The sequence below is a fragment of the Periophthalmus magnuspinnatus genome, chromosome 1, assembly GCF_009829125.3.
Source record: "Periophthalmus magnuspinnatus isolate fPerMag1 chromosome 1, fPerMag1.2.pri, whole genome shotgun sequence".
Classification (NCBI taxonomy): Eukaryota; Metazoa; Chordata; class Actinopteri; order Gobiiformes; family Gobiidae; genus Periophthalmus; species Periophthalmus magnuspinnatus.
Window position 1 is genome coordinate 10,172,829 of NC_047126.1, and position 16,528 is coordinate 10,189,356.

Here is a 16,528-nt window from a genome sequence, read left to right on the forward strand (position 1 = left end):
GTAATGTTCAGATGAATAAACCCATCATTTCCACACTATTGAAATGATGGATGATAAATGATGTTTCATAATTTGTGTAATTTCATTGTCATATGTAGGCTGTAATACAATTCTGCCAGTTGAGAAATAAAATTATTAACCTAAATATCTTACTTTATTTATTTATTTATTTTGCTTATTATGCTCTCAATAAATGTGTGTAGAAAAGTTGTAAACCAAGAAACAAAAAACATTCTACAGATATCTTTAAATTATATTTATTCAAAATATATTAAAAAGAATATCACTCTTGTCTTCGGTTTATTAGATTCACAGTTTACAGTCTAGTTGGCACACATGGTCCAGTTTTGAAGATTTAAGGCATTTTACTGTATTTGACATTGAGCTTAGTTTAATTCACAACAAAAAAAAAAAAAAAAAAAAAAAAAAAAAAAAAAAAAATTGCACAGCCAACTTATTGCAACAGCACTGAAACATACCCATACATATCCCTGTCATATCCTGACATTAAAACATTACATGTCACAAACCTGAGAAACTGGCCTCAGTTGTTGAACTGAGTAAAACATTATTAGACCATGATATGACTTCAAGTTTTAAAGGTTAAACGTGTTCAATACTAATAATTATATAATCTCCTCAATTAAGTTTGACACTCTCTTTAAAAGGCCAAATCTTAATGTGCATTATTCAGGCTTTAACTACTCTTATCACTGGTGTTTCACGTTTGATTTCTGACCTAAATACTGTATTATATATGGAAAACAAGCAAAAACAAATACTTAAGGATTTGTTCTCCTCAAAAGACAACATCTTGCCTAAATGTGATTCAGCCCTAACCCAAAACTGTAGGACTTCCTTAATTCCCACCGTATGACACAACAAGTATGTTCTTGTTGTTATATTGTTTTTATATTGAGAAATTGCATTATAAAAATAAACTTCTTAAAAGTTGTACAGTCTAACATAATCCAGGGTCACTTAACTTTAAATAAAAGAGCAAATGAATCACATTAAACTCACACATCACTGCTACAGCCTTGAATTTCACCAGCTGTGGGTTATTTACAAAATGACAGACACGGTTAACTCTACAGAGCTGTGTCCATAAACATTTCAAACTCTCAAGTCAGCGCAGACATCCATTAGTCGCAGCTTCCGTGGCACATTTCAGCAATATCCATCTTCACTGTCACTGCTCACACTGCGCTGTCTTCAGTAGAACATATGTGGTTCCTGCTGGATTCACTGTGTGAACTGACCTAAAAGACTCTCTTCTGCTAAGTGGGACAAGTATTTCTGTAAAGAAGAATGATCTGATAAGAACTTATACATACATACACACGCGCGCGCGCACACACACACACACATCTATATATACATTCATACATATATACATATATTTAATGTAAGTTATTTGCACTGTACAAAATTACTCCAGTTAAAATGGTACTAGAATCAAGTCAGTACAAGACATGCTTGTTTGATAGATGGCACAAGTGTTCAAAACTTTGCTCCTGGAATGTAATCCATCAAATGCAGAATTGTAGGAGTGCGGCTGTCAGCTGTGCTGCCAAGGATGAGAGAAACGCAAGCCGCAGTGGTGCTGACCGGTCAATAATCAGAAACCTAACACAGCTGCTCCTCGCTGGAATACACCAGCAGGGGGCTCAGGAGGCATGTGTGCATTTCCATTTGTATGCACATAACTGCACAATTATGGTATGTCATTTTTATCTTATTTTGTTAGCACCCTGTGTAATAAACCTTTATATGTCTGATGATAGGAATAGTGAGGACCACCAGGGGACCTTGGTCTGTACAGTGACTCAGTGCTGTACAGTTAAAGTGCTGTTCAAACGTGAGTGTTTTGGGACAAACCTGGAGGTTTCTGTAGTGCACCACGCTGCGGCAGTGTGCTGCCTTTGCCATCTCCTCACTGGTGTAGAACAGGCTACAGAGCTTACAGTAAAAACCAGCCTGTGGCACAATGAACTCCACCCCTGTTGTACAAGGAGAGTGTCAGTTACTCATAAGCTGTCCTTCTGAAGCACATTTTAATACACAGTCATTTAAATGGTGAAAGGGAGATAAAAATCACTTTACAATACATAATTATTTATATAATCATTTTCTAATCTAATCTAATATTATTTACAATGGGAAACTAAAAGTAAAAAGTTCCCATTGAGGTAAGTTTTGGTCATATCCTCAGCAAGGCTATTTTTGCTCTGTGATAGCACCAGAATGTGTTTCTGTTTGGATTGTTGTTGCTTCCTGTACCAGCTCTTATGTAACTCTCTATCAGAGCTCCAGACCATGTGCTGCTCTAATGATAATATAAATACTCATCTCTCAGGAGTCCATTTCACAACCTGCTGATGGAAATAGGTCAGCGGGCAGCCGGGCATTTCCAGTCAATTAGAGCGTTAATACCTCAGGTTGTCAGTATACTTATCATAGGGTGTCCAAGAGCACACTTTATCTTAAGACTAACACCACAGACCACTCTCTTAACACTTGTGGTCTTTATCCTGCCAAAAGAAAACCTGATCATTATGAATCATTACAATATCCTAGCCATTGCACTGCACCAAACTAATTTGTGCCAAGCCCATTTGGTTTAGGAAAAGCATCTAGTATAACTCTTTTTATTAAGTATTAAGTATTAAGTATTTAGCATTAAGCATTAAGCATTAAGTATCAAGTATTAAGTACTGTATTAAGTATCGTGACTGATCAGCTTGGGTCTCTTTACATCAAAGATTCCGCAACCAATGGTCTGTCATAAAAGCATGTGGTTCAGGGCAGACTTCAGACATATTGTACTCTTATGTTTGGAAAATTGATATTGAAAGATTTTTTGTACTAGATAAGACCAAATAAATGGTATAAAAATCATTATGAAGAATATAAATGTGATGATTTGTTATATCATATCACACAACCATAGCTATAGTGATATCTTACCTAAAGGGATGCTGTGCTCATTGACCGCCTTGTCCTGCTCACAAGATGGCAACAGGGCCTCAAAATCTAAAGAGATAAATGAAAATGAACAAACAAATATGTACATAAATACTGCACAAGGCATGGCTATTAAAATACCCTGTGTAAATTGTGCCCCATTGAGCATAGGTTCAGTCTCCTGCTGTTTGTCTTCCTCTGCATTAAGAACATGATTTTCTATGTCCCTTTGTATAACACCATTTGCAGTGTCATTATCCTCCATCATGGTTTTGAACCGCCTCTGAAAGTCATTTAAGTCTTTTAGTGTTGATGTATGAAGTTTAGGTTCTTCAGGACATGCTGTACATTTGTTAGTCTCCAAACTGCCCAGTAAAAAAGTTTTTGGTTCAACCTCCGCATTCGTCTTCTCCTCTGTACACACAGCCTCTTTTTTATCTGCGGATGCTTCATGTTGTTGTTCCACGTGCACTGACTCCTTGCATGGGGATTCCTCTAGTTCTGGAAGGTCCGGCTCAATGATGTCATCCTCTCCTCCAACTTCATCAACAGTCACCAGTTCCTCCATGTTTTTTGGATACCAACACTCTTCATCTGTGTCTTCAGTCTTTTCAACATCCCTCTCCTATAAAAAGTTTTATTTTATTAAAACATCAAGAATAATATTGCTGATGAATTACGAAAGAACTACTATACTTACGCATTCTACTTTTTCATGGTCATTGGTTTCCTTTGGCGGAGTACTGCGTTGAGGTGTTGCAGACTTTTCTTTTGAATGTCGTTCCTGTAAAAGAATCAACTTGAGTAAACCAAACCTGGTACAAGGTCCTGCAGAGTAACAGTTACTCACAGTCTGTTCGGTATTGCGCTCTTTACTGTGCCTCTCTGCGCTGCTGTGTTTCTTGGATGTCTTTTTGCTCCGGCCTCTCTCTGGTGAGCTTCTCTTGTCCTCTGCTCTTGGTGGCTCAGAGCTTGTGTCGAGCTCAGAGTGCCTGGGCCGGTGGTAATCGGCGTCTCTTCTCTTGGACTTGAGGTCATGTCTTTGATATGGGGGTCTGGGAGGCTTGTATATTTGCTCCTTTGTGTAGTAGCTGTCTTCCATATTCCTGTAAGACATTCTCTGTGGGTGCCAGTCCCTGGTTCCTCCACGCTCCTCGGCGCATCTTAAGTTCATGTGATCTGTGAGTTTCTGGTAGGATTTACGGCGGTCTACACCCCACCCATTTGTCCTATCTTCATCTGGACAGCACCCATCCTGCCATGGGTCTTCCCTCTCATCCACTGCTCTCCGAGGGAGAGAGGCCCAGTCCCAGGAGTTTCTGTGGGGCACCAGTCCATTGGTTCCTCGCTCTGCACCCCTACAGACTGCCCCCTGTGCACTCTCGGGGGTATCACAGGTGAAACCAGGGCTCAGAGAGCGGCTGATGGGGCTGCGGGAGCGGGCCCTGCCAGGCAGGTAGCTTTTCCAACATGATCAAAAAAGCAGAAGTTATCAGTTTAGCCAAACTAAAGTTTGGCTTTAGTTCAAGTTCAGACAAAAAACAAGATGTAGTTAAATTCTATTCTTACTGCTCTTGTTCCTGTATCTCCTCTCTTTCTCGCTGAGAGGTGATGTCGTGGATGATTGTTTCAACATCTTTACCTGGTTTCTGAATGAAACAGCAGGAGTCAGTAATACAGTATGAGAATAGGGTTTGAGAATAACAAGAGTAAATCTTACCTTAAGTTGCAGCTCGTTGTATCTTTTGGACATTCGAATCAGGAGTTTCTGATTGTTGATCATAGCTGGGGTGAGCTGGTAGTACTGAACCATTGCCAGGGCAGCTTCAACATAAGCCATCTCCAGAAAGGCCTGATGATTCAATAAACAATATAAAAGCATGGGTGTAAATTTAAAATCAAAGCTTCATTCAAGAATTCTTAAAAAAAATAAATACCTGATGTGTGGAACGCATGAGGATGTAATTGGTGACTTTCCCAAAAGGCAGTCCCAGGTTGATGACATCATTTTCAGTGCAGCTACCTTCAGGGAGGTTACAGATGTGAACCACTCTCCCCACAGTCCCCTTCCTGGGAGGAAAGGACTGCAGAAAAGGACTTAATGTCACTTTTTGTGAACAACCCTCTGATACACTATGAACATAAATAGTCAAATTTGACATTTTTGTAAAAACATAATATGTTAATAGACCACTATTGTTTTAATCACACCTACTATGTATGTTATCGCCTGCCATAATGATTACCATTGCCTAGCCACTATTTGATTCAGTGCTAAAAGCCACAGTAAATTTAGCTTGTTAGATCATGGGCTCTGATTTCTTCAACTGTTGTGCTGATTGTGCAGTCCCCACCTCTTTGCTTTGACCTGACAGACAGCCCCATGTGCAGCTAAGAGGAGAGACAGGGTTTGTGCAGGGAATAACACACGCTTTACACTGGTGAAGCTGTCAGCCTGTAAAGCGGAAGACGACACTGGTAAACAATGTCCAGGCTTACTATGATATCACCAACAATAATTCATTCGTTTTCAGCCCATATGCAGTCCATATGAAGCAGCTGGAGACACATAAAATGCTTTTGACTTAATAGTGATCATTTTCTTAACAGGTCGGCTTGGCCCCTGCTCCACCAGAAAACAAGAAGGTCAGAGAAGGTTGTGCTCTATAAACAAGTCCAGTAATAGGCTGTTAATGTTCCGGTATAATACAAAGAACAAGCAATTCTTAAAGGGATTTGATAATTAAATGTATGTCTGTGTCTGAGAGTGCAGACTGTCTGACCACAGAACTATAACTGTCAGACACTAGATCAGTCAGCAGACAGTAGCAGTTTCCTTTGGCCGCCACCACTGGCTCCAATCATTAGAACAAACAACTGTTTGGTAACTCCAAGCAACAAAAACACTGAAGCAATAGTACGACTAAATCCTGATGGATTTGTTAATAAAGCTCTAAAAATACCCTGTATTTAGGCAGTGCATAGACAGACATTAACAGGAATCTCTAGTGATGATGTTTGTTTATTTGTACAAAGTGGGATCCTTGTTGTAGGATATAAGGAGATGGTGGCTGATTTCACAGCATCTCCACACGTTCCCACATAAGAGCTAGCCTGCCAAATCTCCAGATCATTTTACCAGTGTGAAACTCTACACTTATGCACGCTCTGGGGTCTTTAAGTCCGCTCCGAGCTGCAGTGCCATAAACCTGCTTTTATCTCTGCGAGCGGTCCGCCTTTACGTGGCGCTACTGTAACTCCAGGCTCAGGGACACGGTGAACACATTTTGCGTGTTGATATGGATTTTTACAAGTGTCTTAATTTACATTTAATCGGTTCAATCTAATAAAAATATTTAGGATAAATGCTGTGTATGTGTCATTTAACTCCACTTTAAAAACAATAAAAAACACCTGTTCCAACAGGTGCCTCTTTAAAGCCACTAACATTAGCTCATTTAAAATGACTGGCATATTTCTCACAGAGACAATAAAACGCCAAATGAGCCCAGCAACTATTCTGTAAATAACAGCCCTCTCCTGCAGCTCTGCTTTCCCATAAACAAGACATTGAAACACAGTTGCTGAGTTGTAGAGAAATCCAAATAATCACAGTTAAGTTATGAATATTCATTAGGCCATGCTCAGTGTATGAATTCTCATCTGTTGAATCTTAGAACAAGACCATCTAACACAGAGCCCATGTGGCCATCTGAGGCCTTGGACATGTACCAGCAGTTTTCCCCAGAGCTCAGCCAACAAGCCTGGACAGACACAACAACCATAGTAAGGAGCAGCTGTACTTTAATTGACTTAACTCATGTCGCTCAATTAATTCAACTGTTGAGGAGTTTCGATTTTCTCACTCATAAGTGCTAAAATTAAAAGATTACAAAATAGACTCTCCACAGTGGATGAGCATCTACATAACACACAGCTCACACAGCTCTCACTTTTCAATAACAATGCCTCACACTGTGGAACCTGGGGCAAGACATCAGCAGCTGTCAACACGAGTCTCTGCCTTTCATTACACTGTAACACCTCTGCTCTTTGTGCACATCTTAACTCTGAAGCTATTTCTGTTTCTAATCAGCAAACACAAAGATGAATCCTCATTAATAAAATGCTACTGGCACAACATATTTAGAATAACGATAAACAAGGCCAAGTTTATAAAATGTTCAATTACACTAACATATACCCACTAATAGTTATGGAACATTAGCCTCACCTTTGGATCGAGCTGCAGAGGGGTGAAACCAGTGTCTGAGAGGGGATATGTCTTCATGGCTGCAGCTGGTAGGAATGAAGAACTGCCCCCCAAGGATCCATCTGCGGAAACCATTTGAAACAGTTTCAATGTTGCAGAGTACATCTATTTTCCACATTTTTGTAGTACATTAAAGCCAACAGATGAGGAAAATTCTTTCTGTACCATTTTGTATTTGTGTGTTTAGAGTGTTGTCCTCAAATGACACAGCACCGTTTAAAGTATGCAAAAGTTCTACTGACGAACCTATCTATATTTTCAGTTTAAAATACTGTTTCTCAGCATGACATTACATATATTATATGACTTTTCAATACATAATACCTAACACTGCTGCGTAGCCTTGCATGTTTCTTTTCATTTCTCTACAAGTTAAACAAAAAGAGACACAAAAGCAGTATAAGGTGTCTCTTACCTTGACCAGAGGTGCTATAGACCATAGAGTTTGTTTGTCCCGAGTTCACTGGTGCTTCCAAGGGTCTGCCCACAGCATAGTGAACCGCTCCAGTCGATGCCACGGCCGAGCTGCAACAATCAGGGACGGACCATTTTAGCTACATCTCCCTGCCCACTCATATCTTATGACAGAGCTCAGATTCATATTAAGACAGCAGCGCATGAGGCAAGAACAACAATGACAACATGTTCTCAAAGGGAAATTAAGGTGTTTTGGAGAGGTGTGTGATGGGAAAAGCAGGAGGGAGGATGCTGTGACCTCAGTCCAAGGTTGGTCATAAAAAATAAATTTAGAGAGGGGCAGAGTCGGGGGCAGAGCAGGGCACATCTCCATGGTCATATATAAGTTGGCTATAGTATAATGTGAGTGAAGGGGCCTGGTTTCAAAATGTGTTGTTTTCAGAGCCCTGAAACTGATCTGTGTAGATAATATGTCCTTTAGATAAGACATCTGTCCGGATATGACTGAGCTGTGTGAACGGGGCTTAGCAATCTGTTTTACTATACAAGCCTGTTACAATAACAGAGCTGCAGACAAAATCAGAATCATACTTGTGTTTTTGTCAAAAACAGTTGAGGAACAAATGTCCAATGCAGTAGTTTTTCAAACACATTTTAAACCTTTCTGAAAAGTTTGAATAACTCCAGAGGTTTGTAGTTTTCAGAAACACATGTCGTTGTTACTGCATAACAGATCAGCCCTCCTCAAGCTTCAGGCTGCTTTACTTTACTTACGTCTCACTGTTGTACTGAGTTTTGTTTTGGAGGTGCAGTTTTCCCTTCACATGCTGCTCCCAGTCCTACCAACACAGACAAAATGGTTGTTTATAACTTTTGTTTAATGAAAGAACAGCTCTTCACCAACCCAAAAGACCTCATATGAACTCAAATAGTACCTGCTCATGATAAAATGCATTAGACTAAAATATGCAACAATGTAGTTGACACAAAAACAAATAGCCATGTTTCCTTTCAGTGGCTCAGTATCACCACAGCAGTGCAAGCTGCTGTAGTTTGTTTGGGCAAGAGTTTGTGTCAAGTGTGAGAGCATAGGTTTTGTTCAAGACGTTGTTGGTGTGAAATGGCAGAGCCACGTTTTGGTCTGTCCGTCCCAGGCCAACTGTGGCTACAGAAGTACAGTACCTTACAACTGCCAACTGTCACAGAGGAGTGACTGATTCATGTAAAGCCAAATGTAACGCAGAATTAGAAGCTTAAAAAGTTTGTTGAGCCCAATGCCAATTATATTTATTACTACTACATGAATAAACAGTAGTCCTATATATATCACTCCAGGAGAAACTGTAATAATACTATATAATAATATTGTGTTTACATCAGAATCCAAACATTTCAAGACAAAACAAAGGATTATTTCCTGTACAAAAGGCTTCATCTAACTGAAAGAATGGCTGGTCATGCACCTTGAGGTTGTAGACCTTCTTGTCACAGATGCTGCACTGGTGGGGCAGCTGAGAGGGAGTGACGCCGTAATAATCGTTGACTTGATGCGGCTGCAGTTTCTTGAGTTCTTCACATCCATGTAGCGCCTGGTAGCCCCCAAATCCCTGCAGCCCACTGGGGTTAAACTTGGGGTCAGAGGTGGGCTCCTCTGGGTTGTACAGATCTGGTCGGGAGCGGAGTGGTTGTCCAGCTGCTGTCCATAGAGGGCTGGTGTTTGAGGCCTCACAGTTTCCTGTATGACTGACTGAGCCTTTCCAGTGGTCACTTTGCACTGTGGAGTTATACACACTCTGCTCATTTAGGCTGAACCCAGCCTGCTGCCCTTTTATATCCTGACCATACAAGTCTCTACCTAAGTGTTTCACCTGAGTATTGATCAGAGAGTACTGCCTGTCTGTACTAGCTGTAGCAGATGTACCTCCAATCACGTTGTACTGAACCCGTCTGTCAGTATCAGAGGGGTAAGCTGATCCAGCCTTTTTGCCATAGTCCATAGTCTGCTGCGCCCCTGTGCCCCCCCCCATCGGCTGGCTCGGATGCAGCGAGTTTGAACTTTGATTAAACACTCCACCGGCCAAAGCATTTAAGGTGGAATTAGAGGAAGGAAATCCAAGGACCCCTGAGGTGAATGTGGTCTGAGGGTTTCCAACCATGGTTGAAGCTCGTAGGTGATTAAACAAGGGCTGAGTCATGGCCACGCTGGAGAGGACCTGATTAAGGACGGCTGCAGAGGCTGGGCTGCCCCCCTGGGCCAGCTTTAGGCGCTGGAGGGTGAGCTGTGCCTGTAGTTGTGCCAGTTGGAGGCTGGCCGGGGTCAGGAGCAGCTGGCTCTGTGGTGGGGCTGCAGTCGGGACATTTCCTGGGAGCAGACCCTTCTTACTGGCGCTGTCCACAGGGCCGCTGCTGAGGCTGAAAAACAATATGAGAGTGGGTTACTACAAGGTGAATTAACCTTTTATGTTCACATAATGAAATAATATAGTCATAAAAATACAACCTTTATAATTTATGCTTTTAAAAGTGTTTTACGATGTTCTACTTTTATAAATTCATTTCAAACACATCATCACAGTTGGAGTTGTATTAAAAAAATTAAGTAAATTAAGGAACACACAAGTCTGAAGGACCGAGCAACCTCACAATCAATGCAATATTTTTAATGCCATTTATTCCAATACACAAAACACAAGCAAAACAAATAATCAAAAATCACTGACAAATACACAATATACTCTTATACTTGTGATGATCAGTCACAAAGTGAAAGCCACAACAGGAATTTGCCCAATATTTTGTTGCAATTTGCAGACACTTTCATGCCCAGTGACGGAGAGAGATATGCTTACACCACTCCAGTGTGTGACTCAAAGCTATAAATATAAGCGCTGCCCAAAGCTTTCATGACACGCTCTCTCCTTAACTAATATGGCTCCTGCAGCTGGCACAGCGGAGCAGATACTTCAACCCATCATGTGACACATCAAATATGAGCAGCCAGGTGTGAAAGGCCAGAGATCTGCCCTGTTACGTCAGAAAATGAGACTTGATAAAAGTCATTGTATGCAGCTGCAGAATTAAAGAAATGTATGTGTCTTAACGTACCAAAGCACAAATGTTCAAAGAAAACACATTTCACATTAAAATATATAGCTTAAATAAATAAAATAAAACTAAAATGACCAGTGTACAGAAATATTTAATTATATGTATATCAATTGACGTCATTATTATGAAAAATACTAATACAATATATTCAGCATTCAAACACCAATCATGAATGTGCTCTCCTCGTCCAAACAAAACGACATATGACATCAGCTGACTGTGTCTCAAGAGGAAAACATCTTAAAGTATATGTGTAAAATATATAACATGAAAAAACACACAAAACCTTCTTATCCTACATTTAAACAAGACAAACTTTACCCCTCTGGATGAACCCCATGCTGCAGGCTGTATAAGGTAGGTACATGGCACAGTAACAGGACAGAGCAGAACAGACCTTCACAGGGCGACACTGGGCGTCCGGCCGAACCCCCCCGTGGCTCCACACTCTGACCTCTGTCCGTCATCTGAGCGCGACCCGCCACTAACACAGCACATACATCCACACGCACTTCACCAGAGCGTGTTTAGAAAGACACACTAGAGTCCAGACAGGAGCCGATAATAAAGACATGAATACACAGCACTTGGACACTTGGTTCAAAAAACATTGATACTACAACATACTAAAACTACTATGAAAAATACATACTTATTTGAACAATTATTGATACTGAAATATTATACACAACATAGGGCTAAACTGGACCTTTCCTGAATAATTTTAAATGATTGAAAATATAATTGTAAAATATTCTTTGAAACAGTTATTATCGTCACTGTAGCATCAAAATGGGTAGAAACAAGTCTTTTTCTTATTATCAAAATTGACTTTGAAATTATTTGAAAGAAATGTAATACTTGTTATGGTTTAATGTAAAATGGCCTTGGACAAGAAGAGAGAAAAAAGAAAGACAGACAAAATGTATTAAGCAAATGTTCTATCTCAGTGTTTTTGTATAAATAGTTCCAAAACACTCACCATGGTATAAGTTAGGCCTGTCACAATAACACATTTTGACGCTTGAGACACTGCTGAAGTAAATATAGCCAATAAACGATAATACGGAAACTCACTTATGCCACTGACATAAAAACCAAAGGGCAGATTTAAACCATAAAAAAATATTCTAAATCTACAATATTGTTAGAACATGATAACCTGCAATAAATAAATAGTAGAATGAAACACTTTATGCCTTAGTTTATATCTGTAATGAATCATAGAATGATTTGTTCAACCTAAAAATCGGCTTAAAACGTATATACTGCCAAAACATGCCCAAAAATGTCCCACTAGTGAAAAGAAAATGTACACATGATAAATATTGACCCCAAAAAAGTATAATCCATTTGTCATGTATTGAAAGTTTAGTCAATATAGTGATTATTATGACAGGCCGAGTATTAGTTCAATAGATTGGTCATCTGCTCCTGGTAAATGTGAGAAAAGTAACCTTGCACAAAACATGGCAAACTTTACTCTAATAATACTACTACAATAATATACTACAGCACTATTAACAATACTCATCAGGAGTAATTATTTAATCCTCACACATCACAAACAAACAACAAAATAATAATAACAATATGCTAGGTGTGTTGCATTTTACTGATAAGACAATGCTGTAAACAATTAACGTGATGTTATTTTCCAAATCAACCGTGGAACAAAACTGTGAAGACGTTACTGGTCCACTAGGTGGTGCTGTACACTGTCCAAGATAGTTTAAAGGAAACATAAGTCACTGCATTTGAAAGCACTCCACATGTTCTACCGTTAAATAAATACAGTTTTGTTTTGTCACAGATCAGAGCCAGACTGATGTTTGACTGTCCATGCACCTGCTCAGAAAGGTAACAGGCCAACAACACGTCAGACACTTTCACACAAAATCAGCCTTCACTGTGTAAATCTCCACCAACATCCAGAGCCTTAATTGAACTTTTCATCAAACTAGACTCTTGGTTGGGGTCCACAATGCAGAGGCATTGCTCCCTTCATGACAGAGGTGTGTGTGTGTGTGTGTGTGTGTGGGGGGGGGGGGGGGGGGGGGGGGGGGGTGCAGGACAGCAGGTCAACTTGCTGTGCTCCACTTTTGGCACAGATGGGGCTGTGGGGGCTTCCTGATTTATAGCACCTAGCAATGGTACAAGTATCTCCCACAGAAATGTGGGCTCTGGCCTGTTACTTCACACATTAAGACCCCTGTCAAATGAGAGTCCACATTGACTTACAGCTTCACTTTACGATGATGGATATAAAAAGGCAAAATTTATGCTGGGGATCAACCTCAAGTTTTTATGAGTCCATATCAAAAGATAAACTCAAGTTTGTGAGCTAAGTATAATCTCAAGTATCCAGCGTGGACACGTCTAATGTGAACCTTAAGTGCACATGCTTGTTGTGAAGGCAGGTGTAAAACACCCATTACTCCTAAAGTAAAAAATAATAATTAAAAATTATTTCTCAGACCGCAGAAGGTTGTGGTGGTGCACCACACACTCCTGTTTCAAACCATTAAGTGTCTGAACAGGATGATTGGGGTCAGTGAGCGACACAGAGGTCAGAGGGAACTCGCTGTGTGACAGCTGCTTCCAACTGTGGCACTTAAAGAGCATTCCAACAAATGGGTCCCAAAGCAGGAAAAGTGCAATTAGTCCTACAGTAGCTGACAAGTATTTAAATATGCACACTTGCACACATCACCCAGCATCCATCACTACTTATGTGTATGTCATTACCATGAGAACTCACAGAGCCCATGACTGTTCAGACGGTATAATGAAAAATCCCATAGCTTGCTCAGGCAGAGCCGTTAGAGCTTCTTATGTCAACAATACATTCTCACACTCGCTTTTTCTGACAAGTTATCAACATTGGCCCCTCTGTTGGGACCTTCTGATGAAAAGAGTGCTGACAAGAGCCAAGTAAAAGTTACCTGAGGTCTCCTGACATTCAGTGTCAAACTGGGTGCTGAGAGCTGAGAGTTCAGAGGACTGTAGACACAGTGAGATCAGACGTGCACTTGGCTCCAAAAGGACATCAGCAAATGAAGAATGACGACTGCACATGCTGCAGGGAAAGTCTTTCCTTACAGTGGACCTGGATCATATTACAGTGAGTTTGAGAAATAAACAAACATTCTGAGCAACTCAGACAGTGTGTAGATCAGATAGTCCAACATCCAACAGGCTTATCTTATAAAGAGCAGATGCTACAAAACCTTTAGCAAGGTTTGTCTACTGAGGCATAGCAGAGGTTTATGTGATTTGACTGAAAAAAGGAAAATATCTGTGTAATCTCTCAGTCGCCCAGCTCTGATCCACAGCAAAAGAAAAATACTTCAGTTCACTTCATGAACTGAAGAAGCAGCTTAGATAAGCAGGGAACGTCTTCACACCTACAACAATTTGTCTAGTTGACAGATTTTATTTTTTGTTTGCTACTAAAAAAGAAAGAAAAAGTGTTTTGCTGGTATCACATTTTATTCTTTGTAAACTGCTGTATTGATAAAATTGATCATTGAAACATGCTAAGTCCTGCAGAACTGTTTCCTGTCTTTTCTTATAGTGTTTCACCAAGCAAGAAGATGTTTTTGTTTTTTTATTCTATGCAACATTTTTAGCTCTACATGTATGACCTGGAGTCTATTTTCAGATAAATGCAAGTAATAAAAACAGAGCCGTGAGCAGGAATACAAGACGTGCAAACAGAAAGTGTCTGAGCACTCAGGCCACAGGTACAAACCGTACTTCTCGAACATGAGAGAGGCCCTTCATACAACATACATCTTATAGTTAACAGCCAAAAGTAGAATAATATTTCCTTTAAAACCTTGTTGGTCTTAGTACATATCACACCATCACTGTGTTGAACGCCCAGTACAGTAAAGAACACATGTAACTAGAGTCTACCCCAACTGTGGTCAGCAACATCAGAGCTATATCTGTGCACAGTATGACGTGGAGATGAATCCTACAACCCCCCTCCTTTACGCGCTCCTCTCTTCCTCCTTTCCTTCGTATCCCATTGCTCTGCGTTCTTACCTAACTCTCCATTGCACCTTCCCAAAGCTAGCATTGCACTCTGCCATCTGTCACTACACTCACAAATACCAATCACACCCAGTAACTCGTCATCTCCTGGGGCACTTCTCTGTCCTCATCCCCAAAGGTCCATCATGAAGGCTTGAAAAATAAAACCGTGGTTTCAGAGATATATTTGAATTGTGTAAATGCTTTGTGTCGTAACGGTGCGGGTAGGACCAAAGGATGCAGACCAGAGCAGTTTTAACAGTGTTTATTTACAGCGGTGAAAATGCAGTCTTTAAACAGGTCACAAGAGCAGGTACAGGAACCGGGGAGCGGGAGACGGGTCAGGCGGGTGCGGTGCAGGTAGAGGCGGGCAGGACAGGACCAGGACGGGGATAGAAGCAGGTGCGGTACCAGGGCAGGCGGATCAGACGAAGACCAGAGCGGGGAGCGGGTGACAAACCAGAGACCAGGACCGGACAGGAGACGAGACGAGCAGGAGACGAGACGAGCAGGAGACGAGACGAGCAGGAGACGAGACGAGCAGGAGACAAGACGAGCTGGAAGCGATACCGGGACTGGAACGTGGCGGCAGGAGCTGGGCGAGTAGAGGCAGGAATCTGGAGGGTGCATAAATCCAAATGAGCATTTGCCGGAAAGTACCATATAACAAAGCTTAGCAAGAAACATTCACGTTTTACACGCGGACGGTCTGGCACCGAGTGTAGACTGCCAAGCCTTCTTGTACTCAGCAGCAGGTGGTGGTGATTAGGCTGATGCACCCCAGGTGTGCACGGGAGGAGTCAGGCACTCCACCCAGCTCCAGACACACAGGTAGGGGAGGGGGAGAGAGCACGGGAGGACAGGGAAAACTGACATCATGACAGTACCCCCCCCCTAAGGTCCACCTCCTGGTGGACCCCCAGGCTTGTCAGGATGAGCGCGGTGGAAGTCTCTCACCATGTCGGGATCCAGAATGCGTGCCCTGGGCACCCAGGATCGCTCCTCCGGACCGTAACCCTCCCAATCGACGAGGTACTGGAGGCCCCTACCACGGCGACGAACGTCAATCAGGCGGCGGACGGTGAACGCCGGGTGGCCGTCAATGACTCGGGCGGGCGGTGGGGGATCGGCCGGAGGGCACAGGTCGCTGGTCCGGACTGGTTTAACCTGGGAGACGTGAAAGGTCGGATGAATCCGGAGAGACGGGGGTAACTGGAGGACGCACCGCCGATGGATTTATGATCCTCATGATCTTAAACGGTCCCAGGAATCGGGGGGACAGCTTACGGGAGTCCGTCTTCAGCGGGACCGTCTTGGCGGAGAGCCAAACCATCTGGCCAGGTTGGTATACGGGCGCCGGGACACGGTGGCGATCGGCCGTCGCCTTAGTGCGCGCTCCAGCCCGAAGAAGGGCCGCCCTGGCCTTCTTCCAGATCCGGCGACAGCGCTGGAGATGGCGCTGAACAGACGGGACGGCGAGGTCCCTCTCCTCCGTGGGAAAGAGAGGGGGTTGATATCCCAGCGATGCCTCGAAGGGGGACATACCAGTGGCGGAACTCACGAGGGAGTTGTGAGCGTACTCTATCCAGGGTAGGTGAGTACTCCAGGTCGCGGGGTTGGCGGAGGCTGTGCACCGTAGGGCCGACTCCAGGTCTTGGTTGGCCCGCTCCGTCTGCCCATTAGATTGTGGATGGAACCCGGACGTGAGGCTAACCGTGGCCC

General features: G+C 42.2%; 1 protein-coding gene across 1 annotated transcript; it reads right to left on the bottom strand.

The window, feature by feature from the left end:
• Positions 1–560: 560 nt before the first annotated feature.
• rbm20 (RNA binding motif protein 20) lies at positions 561–13,390 on the bottom strand. Its single transcript, XM_055231720.1, has 14 exons — positions 13,245–13,390; positions 9,121–10,069; positions 8,432–8,496; positions 7,656–7,765; positions 7,202–7,302; positions 4,905–5,051; positions 4,688–4,819; positions 4,537–4,616; positions 3,818–4,427; positions 3,668–3,751; positions 3,109–3,592; positions 2,971–3,036; positions 1,882–2,003; positions 561–1,299 (listed from the first exon to the last, which is right to left on the bottom strand). Exons 1-14 carry the CDS (start codon positions 13,388–13,390, stop codon positions 1,246–1,248), a joined length of 3,150 nt encoding a protein of 1,049 aa, XP_055087695.1. The 3' UTR covers positions 561–1,245.
• Positions 13,391–16,528: the final 3,138 nt, after the last annotated feature.

What these genes read in the sequence shown, in the direction of transcription:
- rbm20 (XM_055231720.1), bottom strand. Translation starts at nt 13,390, where the DNA reads ATGCTCTTTAAGTGCCACAGTTGGAAGCAGCTGTCACACAGCGAGTTC. An exon ending in AGAAGGTCTACAACCTCAAG is followed by an intron (nt 8,497 to 9,120) that starts GTGCATGACCAG and finishes CTGTGTTGGTAG; the next exon opens with GACTGGGAGCAGCATGTGAA. An exon ending in TGGGGCACAATTTACACAGG is followed by an intron (nt 3,037 to 3,108) that starts GTATTTTAATAG and finishes TTATCTCTTTAG; the next exon opens with ATTTTGAGGCCCTGTTGCCA.